The 12,231-nt window shown below is 42.4% G+C and overlaps 1 protein-coding gene across 1 annotated transcript; it reads right to left on the reverse strand.

Moving 5' to 3' along the window:
* Positions 1–361: 361 nt before the first annotated feature.
* On the reverse strand, positions 362–3,819 carry Fam177b (family with sequence similarity 177 member B). Its single transcript, XM_006988625.3, has 4 exons — positions 3,456–3,819; positions 2,937–3,003; positions 1,165–1,262; positions 362–505 (listed from the first exon to the last, which is right to left on the reverse strand). Exons 1-4 carry the CDS (start codon positions 3,579–3,581, stop codon positions 362–364), a joined length of 435 nt encoding a protein of 144 aa, XP_006988687.1. The 5' UTR covers positions 3,582–3,819.
* Between the last annotated feature and the right edge of the window lie 8,412 nt (positions 3,820–12,231).

Below are 12,231 nucleotides of genomic sequence, written 5' to 3' on the forward strand. Positions count from 1 at the left end.
GGGGAATTTATAGGTTAAATTTAAATTTCTGTTTTGTTTTGTTTTACTGGACCCTACCACCATCATAAAAAAAAAGTGTCAGCCCATACCTCCAGGCCCAAAGTTCTATAAAAGACTTAATGTTGTGCAAATAAGTCAGTGCTGAAAGAACTTGTATTACTGGGATGATGTCAGGGTAGGTGTTTCTAATTAAAAATTCATATTGTGAAAAATGTCTAACATTGCTTTCCTTGTTACACGTAACTCTTGAATTCCTGAGAATGCATTCATGAGCTTAGAACCAGATGAAGCTCAGAAGTACTTTCTATTGTGCGGCTACCATGGTAACCAATAAGAATGCTGGGGTAGCTTCTGTTGTCCATCATGAGCTGGTATCTGCCTCCAGCCCTTCTCTGGAAGCAATGGCCCCATACTCTTGGCCACCAGCTCCCAAGTGACACTTTTCATCAGGAACCTCAGCTTCCTGGGCCTTTGATTCCTTCCCATCACTTTCCTTATCACCTTCCTGGTTGGAGAGAAAGGAGGAAACGTTTCAGGGATAGCCATGCATCTCTGAACTCCCTCTCGCAGAGACTCTCATGTAAGAAGCTTTGTCTTTTAGGCAATATCAAGCTTCACACCCAACTTTTTTGCTATTCAACTTCTGAAACCCTGATTTCATGGGAATGAGGCAAATACTAAGGAGTGTTGTATGGTAAGAGGCATCGGAAATGTGAGCTAGTCTGGCCACGGGAGCTCAGTGCAATTGCATGGCTTGATTACCAGGTGGGAAAACATTCTTCCATACTCCCGCCATTTGGATACCCCCTCTCGGACCACATATTTGAATACTGGGTCTGCAGCTGGTAACGCTGTTTCCGGAGATTGTGGACATTTTGGGATGAAAGGGCTCGCTAGAGGAAGCGGGTTGCTGGAGGATCAGCTAGCTTCCTATTCCTTCTCTATTTCCTGATCCACCTAGATGTAAAGAAACAGCCTCATACCGCTACTGCTATAGAGCCGCTGGCCACCAAGCCTTCCCTGCTACTGTGAGTCTGTCAACCTGTGAGTCAACCTTCTTTAAGTTGCTTCTGCTAGTGTTCAATCAGAGCAAGCAGAAATCTAACTAGTAAAACACCCTTCCCATCTCAGAGCCCTTGGCACCCCCAGCAGGACTTTACCTACCTTATTTTGCATTCTGTGATACTCATTCAGCACATACTGGTATTTGGGTTCAGTGAGGCCAAAGAATGCAGCAAATCTTTCACCAAGGAATTCACAAGCTGAAATGAAGAACAACCACTTGGAGAAACTGAGTCCATGACTGACGCTTTGCAAATGGCCTGCCATATGACACTGGGCCTCTGGAATAGCCAGGACCACAGGCATGGAACGCCATGCCCAGGAAATTTGTATCATCTTAAGCCAAAGCCCCACAAGAAACCCACTGTGGACTTTTCCTCCATGCTCTCATGTGTAGAGTTTTGTGTCTTTTACCTGACCTAGGCCTGGGGCAGGAACCTAAAGCCAGGGCAGTTCCCTCCTTCTGAATCATGTTAACCTGTTCTAATGGGGACCATAACAATGGTCCCCAAACTTGCCTCAGCTAGTCAGACTTTCGTGACTCTCTTGGGGTCTTCTCTTTGTTACTTTTCCTGAGTCTCCCTGTCCCTAGTCCCCAATTTGTTCCTGTCCTGACAACTGTGAGCACAAATTACAATTCTGGGCACATTTACTAGTCTATATTATTCACTGAAAATCGAATCCCATGAAAACATCATTTGTCTTCGTGTCTCAGAGTCCAGTCGGTGCAGGGCATGCAGCAGTCAGTCAGTCATGCTTTTTTAATAGATGAGTAAAGATGAGTTTGCAAGAGCCACATTTTATATTTTCTCAGAATTCTAAAGTAAGAAGTAATTTTTCTCACTATCACATTCACAAGCAGGCACATTAGAAGGAAATGAGTCATTATACATTTGCCAATTGTGTTCAAAAGAAAATAAATGAAAATAAAACAAAGTAAGATTCTATGTGCTATAAATAAGCATATAGGACATTCCTTATTTCCCCAGGAGGGGCCAGTAAAGCTCATGTTTATCAGAGTAACTGTGATGGGAGAACTTAGCACTGTGCCATTCCATATTCTTTTAAAACAAACAAACAAACAAAAAAACTGAAGTTTGTCCAGATGAAGAATAAACTCAGGAAGGATCGACTATTGGCTTCAATTATTTGCACCTTTGACCTATGAAAGAATGTGGGCTGGTTTTGCACAGCTCGGGGAGTGATAACTAGAGTAATGGCAGGAACTTTTAAAGAAGAAAATTTGGGTCAAGGTAAGAAAAAGATGTGCTAGCAATCTCTGTTCTCGTGCGTTTCAGTCTTCAGTGAACAATACAGATCAGCAAACGGGCCTAGAACTGTTATTCGGGTTCACAGTAGCCAGGACAGGAACAGCTCAGGGACTAAGGACGACAGGGTGACTCAGGAAACTCACACACAGGTAGACCTGAAGAGAGTGTGAGAGTCTGATTGACTTGAGTGCCGTGGCAACAGCCAGTAAGTCAGTCTTCAAGTTACCCATAATAATGGAGTGAAATGGTCAGAGGGAGTGACCCTTCAAAGAATACACATTGTCCACCATGATGAAAGGCAGTGATGCTGGAGTGACATTGGTGAGCCGATCCCATCCTAATCACAGTCCACTGGTAGGAAGAAAAGCAGAAGGCAGATAGAAGGATCTCCACGTCTTTGGGATAGTTAACACGTGGACTTAGACATGACCGGATTATCATTTCTGAATCCTGGGGAGTTGATGGAACAGCGGGAAGTCTCATCTGTCTTGGAGAATCAATTAATACATAGTTAGGACAGGCAGGCAGACAGACAGACAGACAGATGACAGGAAGGAAGGAGTGGAGGGAGGAAGACCCAAACCAAGCCTTAGCAGTACTTACTAGAAATTGAATTGCTTCCCACTCGACCTGCCCAAAACCAGATGTATGCTCCCCATGAAGACTTAGACTGAAAAGTAGAGAAAAATCAACGTAGGATAATTAATAACAAGTGGGCAAAGGCATCTGCTGCCAAGCCTGCCAGCCTGAGTTCAGCCCCCAGGCCCCACGTAATGGAACAACTGACCCTACATGCGTTGTCTACTGGCCTCCACATGTATACCATGACACGTGTGCTTTCAACCCCAACAAAGAAATAACTGATGAGAAATTTTAAAAACAATTGACATCAGGAGTAGTGACTGGAGATTCTTATGGAGAGATTTCAAAAATGTACTATGAATGTTTAATTTTCTCTCTTATCAATGAGAGAACTAACTAACTAATGGCTGTCTGTTGCCTATATGTGATCTATAAAACAACCAAGGAGCTTAATGTAAAGCCGTATTTTCTATATCATTTCTCTGGATCAATCTCTCCTTCATCCCCCTCCTCCCACTGATACTGATATGGTGAGCTTACAGAGTCACGTGCTGAGCTCTGTTCCTTCTTTTCTTCATCTTCTTCTGTGCTGTATTCCTCCATGGTGTCTCCATTGGCAAAGTGGATAATCCTTTTGGGAGAAGTGCTTTTACAAGATCCACTCATTTCTGACCCTAACTTCTGGAGATGCTCTTCCTCCGCAAGGGATCCCCCGGTTTCGTGAACACAGAATGCCCCGAGACAAGTTGCCTAGGGCGGTGTTTATATATAGCTGGGAAGCTTCTAGTTGTTTTCAGTCAAGGTAAAGACAGAGTTCAGAGATATTCATATCAGCAATCTTGATTCTTCACATCTGAGAGGACTGTGCAGTCTGTATCAGAATTAAAGAGATTCATTTAGTAAAAATGTGGTTATTGGATGTTTGGACAAAAAGTTTCAGCAGGGTTGCCCAATCTTTTCATCACTGTAAGCCCCACAATGGCTGGTAGGAGTGAACCACTGGCCATCCAAGTTTCTCAATCATTCCAGTTTGCATTGAGAGGTGATACAGGGAGCGTTTACAAGCACAGACTCTGTGCAGACAGGAGAAAATATTTGCAAACCCTGTTTCAGCAAAGAAACATGTTCAGAATATATAAAGAATTACTTTAATTCAATAGGTCAGAGATAATCCTCACATGACCAAAAGATTTTTAGCAGACTAGCAAAGATGAGTTACAGATAGCAAAAAAAAAACACCCGAGGGCCGGGCGTTGGTGGCGCACGCCTTTAATCCCAGCACTCGGGAGGCAGAGGCAGGCGGATCTCTGTGAGTTCGAGGCCAGCCTGGGCTACCAAGTGAGCTCCAGGAAAGGCGCAAAGCTACACAGAGAAACCCTGTCTCGAAAAACCAAAAAAAAAAAAAAAAAAAAAAAAAAAAACACCCGAAAAGACGGTCATGCCATTAATCATTAGAGACCTGCATATTGAAGCCTAATAAGATATAAAAATATGCCCACTAGAGTGACTAAGATTTAATGTGACTAACAATACCAGGAGCACTCACATTGCTAGTGAGAAATTGCTATTGTTTAGATCTGGAATATTCCCCCCAAAAGCCCAGGTGTTTGAGGTGTGGCCCTCAGCCAGTGATGCTACTAGAAAATGGTAGGACATTTAGGAGGTAGGGTCTGACAGAAGTAACTGGGGTCATGTTGGAAAATGATCCAAAAATGGACTGTGCAAGGATAATTCTGAGTACTTGTGAAAAAACTCCAAGAAAACAAGACAAGAGACTTGTGACCTCCAGTTTCTCTAAAACACAGACTTGTTCTTGCAATGTGTTTTCATGCTCCTCCCAGGTGTAGTGGATAGGAGTGAGTTTACTTCAGATTATTCATTACAACTGGCTGTTGTTATTTGTTTATATGCCTCTATGGAAACACGTTTTTGACATGTGCAGCTTGTCCACCATGTGCAGCTTGCCAGCCACGTGAGCGTTATCCTTGTGGTTGTACACTTTACTCATGTGACTCTTCTTAACCTTCAGAGTATAAACTGCCTGATGCTCTGAATAAAGTTGGCTACTGCATGAGAATTCAGTCCACCTCATTTATTGGTTCCATTCTCCCAGGTCCCACTGCCTCTAGTGTGGTGACAAGGTCATTCAGGGTGCACCCTTCAAGGTACTGGAGCCCTTTCCTCTTCCTTTGCTTCCTACTGACTATTACATGACCAGGCTTCCTCTGCCACGTTCCCATCATGTTGTGCTGTGCCACCAAAGGCCCAAGTGACCACAAACCGAAACCTCTAAATCAGTGAGCCAAAACAAGTCTCTCTAGTCGCTATAGAAAACCATTTGGCAATTTTCTAAACATTAAGCATACAATTATCATTTATTCTTTTAACTCCTTCCTTTTGATAGTTACCCAAAAGAAATGAAAAAAAGTTTCTAACATGTTATATGTGAATATTCCTAATACTTTGACTTGTGAGAGTCCCAAACAGGAAGCAAATGAAAACATCATCTAGTGAGATGAACGAGCACAAGGTGGCTTATCTAGGTGATGAGATGCTACTCAACTATTCAGTGACAAACCACTAACACTTGTAACACAGTGAATGACTCTTAGGAGCACTATGTTAAGCGAGAGAAGACGGTCACTAAACGGCGTGATTCCATTCATGTTTAGGGAAGGCAAAATACAGATGTGAAAACAGCTCAGTATTTGCCAGAAACAATAAAGGGACCCAAGAGAATGTCTTAGATGAAAACGTTCCAATAGATGTCATGCTATATATAGTAGGGGGTCACCTGACTGCACACATTTATAAAAATTAATCAAATGTGACATGGAAGTTAGTTAACTTTATTTACTTAATTTCTTAAACATTTATTTATTTGTGTGTGTGCGGGGGGGGGGTGTACCATGGCATTGAGTGTAGAGGTCAGAGGACAACTTTAAGGAGCCAGTGCCCCTTCCACATTGAGGCTCCCAGGGGTTCAGCTCGGGTAGTCAGGTTTGGCTACAAGCACACTTGCTTGCTGAGCCATCTTGCTGCCTCTAATTTCATTATGTTTAAAGTATACCTCAATAAAACAGAAAAGCTTTGGTGCCAGGATTCCTATATTTAAAATCTTAATACTTAATATACCCCTGTCATGGTGTGCTCATCTATTAAATAATAATACAGACTGATAAAGTACCAAGCTTATATAGTTATTATAAAGGCATAAAAAGGTAGAACAATTCTTAGAAAACAGCGCTTAATAAAAGCTAGATATTATTAAGTACCTATCATTAGCTTAGTAGTGTATATAGCAGGCATCAATGCTGTGAGCACACTTATTGTTTTTAAAATAACATTTAATATTGTTGTACCCAGAGTCCCCTAATATCAGCATGTATAGCAGACTTAGCTGATTTGGAGTACTTGTCCTTTTTGTTCCAAACAGACAGAATCCTAGATAAAATTGAGAAACAAAAACATTAGTTCATAGCTGCTATAAGAAGGGTGTGAGGAGGAGGAGGAATAGGAGGAGAGGGAAGTGGAGAAAGAAAATGGAAAGGCAGAAAGGAAAAAAGGCAGGCAGGCAGGAAAGAGCAGGCTCAGGTATCAGAATCAGAGGAAACAAAGTATGAGCTGGAGCCCAGGCAGCTCCTGAGAGTTTCCAAAGCAGATTCAGGCCTTGAGGCTGGAATGCTAACAGCAATACTGAGAGGAGAATCCAACTCATGGATACCATGAGTATGAGCAGCTAGAGTGAGCTACACACAAAAAAATAAGACAATGAAACACTATCATATCTATAATTTATGAACTAAAGAAACTCTTCCATGGCCCGCAAAAGCAGCAGATTAACTTACTGTTTCGTGGCAATACTCACCTGGAAAACACCTGGAACACAGGCCAGGACCACATGCTGCTAGGCGGCCCGTTCAGAGTCATTATGTGTATGATGCACTATGACAAAGTCAAGGGATGGAAAACCAGCATAACCCTCAGAACTCCGCTGAGGGCAAAGACAAACCTGCCTCGGAGTTATACTTCAACAAGACGGGGCATCCCGAGTCTTGGCTAAAAACAACCTCTGATGAGGATGTACTTGCTGAAACTTAGAAACCACATGAAGAAACAAACCACCATGAGGATAGTACAGCAGATGGAAAAGCACGGGAGTCTGTGTGAGTCAGTGTTCTGTTGCTGTAACAAACTATTGGGATAACCGACTTACAAAGAGACAAGGCTTCGTTTGATTCAGCGTTTCAAACGAAGAAGCTGCTTGTTTCATGGTGTTAAGGGAGCAAAAAGAGAGGGGGCATGAAAGGTTAGTGCATGCTCCCAGTGGCCTAGTGTCCTCCCTTTGGACCCTACTTCTTCAAGGCTCTACCACCTACCTCTCATTGGCACCCTGGGCTGGGCACAGCATTCTCAGCAAGTGGGCCTTTGGGTGGCATTCAAGATCTGTAACAGACCTGATCTAAGAATTAAGAATAATAAAATAAATGGTGTAATGGATATTCTTGGTTGTCAACTTGACTACATCTGGAACTAAAACTCCAAAATGGAGGGCACACCTGTGAGGGGTTTTTGCTTAATTTGGAGTAGAAAGATCCACTTTTGATCTGAAGTTTTGAGGTAGGAAGACACACCTCTAATCCCGATCTAATCTGACCATCACCTCTTCTATTGGAAGCTTATAGAAGGACACGGAAAAGAGGAAGCTTTTGCTCTTGGCCTGCTCGTCTGTGCACTGCTAGCATGTCCGTTTCTTCACTGGGGTTAGAGCCTACTTCTTCGAGATTCTGGTATGTCCTGGAGACCAGCTGAGACATCCAACCTTGTGGACTAAACAACTGCTGGATTCTTGAACCTTCCATTCACAGCCAGCCATGTTGGGTTAGCTAGACGGCAACCTGCAAATCATTCTAAAAAATCCCCCTCCTCTCTCTCTAGAGAGACTCCTTCTATAAGTTCTGCTCCTCTGGAGAACCCTGCCTGATACAGGTGGAAACTTTAAAGTAAGTCTTTCTGTGTCTGCTGAGTTCAGAAAGACACAGAAAAATGTAACAGCCACAGAACAGGTCAACTTGAAAAGGGACCGGATAGAAATTCTGGAAATGAAGTATACAATCAACACAGGAAAGCTTGGACATAAATTTGAAGTAGTGAAGAAAACTAAGAATGTTCTCACAGTATGGAATAAATATATCCATATTTAACACAAAACTGAAGCTGTGAGCTACCAAACATAGGTAAGAAAGCACACGAGATGTCTAGTGAGAGTTTTGGAAGCACTGAATAAGAAGAGCAGGGAGTGGGGAGGTAATGGCTTATCTTTCTTTTTTAAAATTTATTTATTTTATAATTTAATTTTACATATCAGTCATGGATTCCCTTGTTATATCCCCTCCCACCTCCCTCCCTGCCTTCCCCCCCTCCAGCCCACCCCCCATTCCCATCTCCTCCAGGGCAAAGATTCCCCTGAGGACTGAGATCAACCTGGTAGATTCAGTCCAGGCAGGTCCAGTCCCCTCCTTCCAGACTGAGCCAAGCGTCCCTGCATAAGCTCCAGGTTTCAAACAGCCAACTCATGCAATGAGCACAGGACCCGGTACCACTGCCTGGATGCCTCCCAAACAGATCAAGCTAATCAACTGTCTCACTTATCCAGAGGGCCTGATCCAGTTGGGGGCTCCTCAGCTATTGGTTCATAATTCATGTGTTTCCATTCGTTTGGCTATTTGTCCCTGTGCTTTATCCAACCTTGGTCTCAACAGTTCTTGCTCATACAAACCCTCCTCTTTCTTGCCAGTTGGACTCCTGAAGCTCCACCTGGGGCCTGGCCGTGGATCTTTGCATCTGGTTCCTTCAGTCATTGGTTGGGGTTTCTAGCACAACAATTAGGGTGTCTGGCCATCCTATCACCAGAGTAGGTCATTTCGGACTGTCTCTCGACCATTGCCAGTAGTCTATTGTGGGGGTATCTTTGTGGATTTCTGTGGGCCTCTCTAGCACTTTGCTTCTTCCTATTCTCATATGGTCTTCATTTATCATGGTCTTATCTTTCTTTTTTTTTTTTTAAAGGATTTATTTATTTATTATGTATACAGTGTTCTGCCTGCATGTATGCCTGCATACCAGAAGAGGGCACCAGATCTCATTACAGATGGTTGTGAGCCACCATGTGGGTGCTGGGAATTGAACTCAGAACCTCTGGAAGAGCAGCCCGTGCTCTTAACCTCTGAGCCATCTCTCCCACCTAATAATGGCTTATCAATTGTCCATGATGGAAGAAAGACATAGTCCTTCAAATCTGAAAACAGAGAATACTGAGGGGGACAAATAGGCATGAAACTAAATATAGATAATGAAAATTACAGAAAACTATTTACTTATTAGCAGTCCTGGGAAAGACCCTCATATGTACTACCTAAGTAATACTGCTGAAATATATCTACACCCAACAGAAAATAACTAATTTGACAATAAAAAAGAGATGATTATTCATGTGAGCAATTTAAAGAAAACTAGAAAAAAAAGGAATTAGAGTGTATAATTTTACAACTAACAGAAGGAAAGGAAACAATCACCCTATGAGAAGGTAAGAAGTCCAAGCGTGGCAGCGCCTGCCTTTAATCCCCACAATTGGGAGGCAGAGGCAGGCTATCTCTGTGAGTTCGAGGTCAGCCTGGTCTACAAAATGAGAGTTCCTGGCTAGCCAGGGCTATACAGTTACACAGTCAGAACTTCTAAAAAAAAAAAAAAAAAAAAACCAACAACAACAAACAAAACAAAACAAATGAAGACAAGGAAGAGGAGAGCAAATGGGAAGCTCATGAACAAAAATAGGAAGGAAAATATTAGGAATATATCAGTGGTAGAAATAAATGTCAATCATTGTTAGCATCCTTTTTAAAAGGCTGAAAACTCAAACTTCAAAAATATTTCATGAGCAGCACAATCATGATTGGATACATGTATGCAAACATATGCACTCGGGTATGAAGCTACCAGCTATTTTATTAATTTTGGTGGCACAAGTAACCAAGTCTTATTGGTGCAATGCTCGGTTTATGCCAATGGTAAGATCAGGGTGCTAGAATGCCTGGAAGACAGATGGGTTAAACTCATCTTCTGAGGCACAGTGACAGGCACCTGTCAGTGAGATCACTGAGGAGACCTGAAGGGCCCAGCTGTTATCCCTGACTTAGTGCCAGTGTATTCCACAAGCGCCTTGGGTAAGTGACAGGAAGTGAAGGTACCATTTGCTTTCCAATGACAGTGAAAACTAAATAAAAAAGTCACCATTTAAATTTGTTAAGACCAATAATATATGAAGCACAATAGTATTGAACAAGTAAATATACATGCCACGAGAAACAAAATACATTCTATGATAGTCCAAGGGGGAAAAAAAATCAGAACAACTCACATGATCTGTTTTTCTTTCTTTGCTGTAATAGTTACCGTTGGTGTTCTCAGCATTACAACATTTGATGGTAGACGCTGTTCCAAAGACAGCAAATTAATCACACCCAGCTGAGGCCAAGCCGAGTCCCTGTGTGTGCTGACGTGGAAATGTTCTTGTGTTTGTCTTACAAGGAGGGACATGTTTGAGTTGTGGGAGGTTTGCTATATTTACACGGTCAGCATTGACCAAACCTGGTGCTCCCAAACTTGACTTTACATTACAATCACATGGGTCTTGATAAAAGTTCCAAAGAAATGCCCTGCTGACCACTTCAATCACAGTCCCTGGGTCGGGCACAGAGGCACCTGAATTCTGTGAAGCTGCCCAGGTCATCCCAACTTGAAGTCAAATTTGAAGATCAGTGTGTCGTACACAGAGCAGGAAAAGAAATAACTTACGAATTCAAATATTTGTGGAAACCAGTGAGGTGGTGAGCTACAGAAAGCTTAAAACTTCAGGCCAATTCTAGATTGTTCTGTGCATTCTTTTCTAGAAAGGTTCCTTTACCTTTTACTTCTGAGCTCTGTCCACTTCAGACTCATTGAAAACTAAAAAGCTTGACTATGAAATACTTAAATAAGGCTTAACAGTCTGGTTGTGGTCAACTCACTCTCCTTACGACCACCCAAATACACCTCTTTCCAAACAAAGCGAACCACACATACATACACTCTACTCCGGATAGACTGTCCTTCTCTGCATATTACAGGCTGATGGTAGCTGTTCACTCTGAAGAAAATACTGGTTTCTGTTCTGTGTAACAACAGCGCTCTGCATTCACTAGACACGCGCATCTTTTAACTCAGAGGACTCGGAGCCAGATGGGAGGGCTGAGGAAAACTGCAACTCACAGTTGGTTTAGAGTAGGTTTTTCTGCCACCTAGTGGACATTTGAAAATACGCCATACAGAATTCATCTTGTTGATCACAGTGCCTGTCATACAGCTCAATATTGAGCAATTTGGAATGTTTGGTTTTATTTTTTAACATCTTGGTAGCATTTCTCTCTTTATATAAATTCCTAGGTCAAAAGCTCCATGTATCAAGCTTTTTAACCTGTTTGATTCTTCATAAAACCTTTACTGTTTCTTAAAAACCTGACTCTAGGTGATCAAGGAAGCTCCCAGGTACACACTGTGACCAGCAGACCGCGTCCTGTGCGCAGTCTTTCAGTATTAGACTGCCTCTTGAGGATCCTCTTTGACTCTGTGGCTTAAATATTGTTTACACACAGATGACTCCGGAGTTTATATATTCCACATCAGGCTTTTGCTCTGGATATATTTCACAGATCTACTGCCTTGCCACTTTTTCTTGGATGTCTAACAGACTTCTCAATCCTGATTAGACTGAATCACTAAACACACACACCCAAATCAGCCTGTCTGTCTCTCTCTCCCCCTCTCTCTCACACACACAACCAGTCTCTCTCTCTCTCTCTCTCTCTCTCTCTCTCTCTCTCTCTCTCTCTCTCTCTCTCTCTCTCTCTCTGTCTCTCTCTCTCTCTATCTCTCTCTGTCTCTCTTTCTGTCTCTGTCTCTGTCTCTGTCTCTCTCTCTCTCTCTGTCTCTCTCTCTCTCTCTCTCTCTCACACACACACACACACACACACACACACACATCTACCTTGGTATTCTTGCTATCTCAATGTATGGCAATTCTATCCTTCTAGTTTCTCAGGCTAAAAGCATTATCCATTCTTGACTCTTCAATCAAATATCATATTAAATCTGTCAAGAAATTATCTTGTGTATTTCCAAAAAACCTTAAGACTTTCTGCCATCAAGCATCCCACCCTGGTCTAAGTCTGTATTATTGTAAAGGTCTCATTAGGTTTCCTATACAGTCTAGACTTTAAAA

This window comes from Peromyscus maniculatus, chromosome 11, assembly GCF_049852395.1.
Source record: "Peromyscus maniculatus bairdii isolate BWxNUB_F1_BW_parent chromosome 11, HU_Pman_BW_mat_3.1, whole genome shotgun sequence".
Lineage (NCBI taxonomy): Eukaryota > Metazoa > Chordata > Mammalia > Rodentia > Cricetidae > Peromyscus > Peromyscus maniculatus.

Coding starts and splice junctions, on each gene's coding strand:
- Fam177b (XM_006988625.3), bottom strand. CDS start 3,581: ATGAGTGGATCTTGTAAAAGCACTTCTCCCAAAAGGATTATCCACTTT. Junction 3,004..3,455: donor AGAGCTCAGCACGTGACTCT/GTAAGCTCACCA, acceptor TCTACTTTTCAG/TCTAAGTCTTCATGGGGAGC. Junction 506..1,164: donor ATCACAGAATGCAAAATAAG/GTAGGTAAAGTC, acceptor CTCTCCAACCAG/GAAGGTGATAAGGAAAGTGA.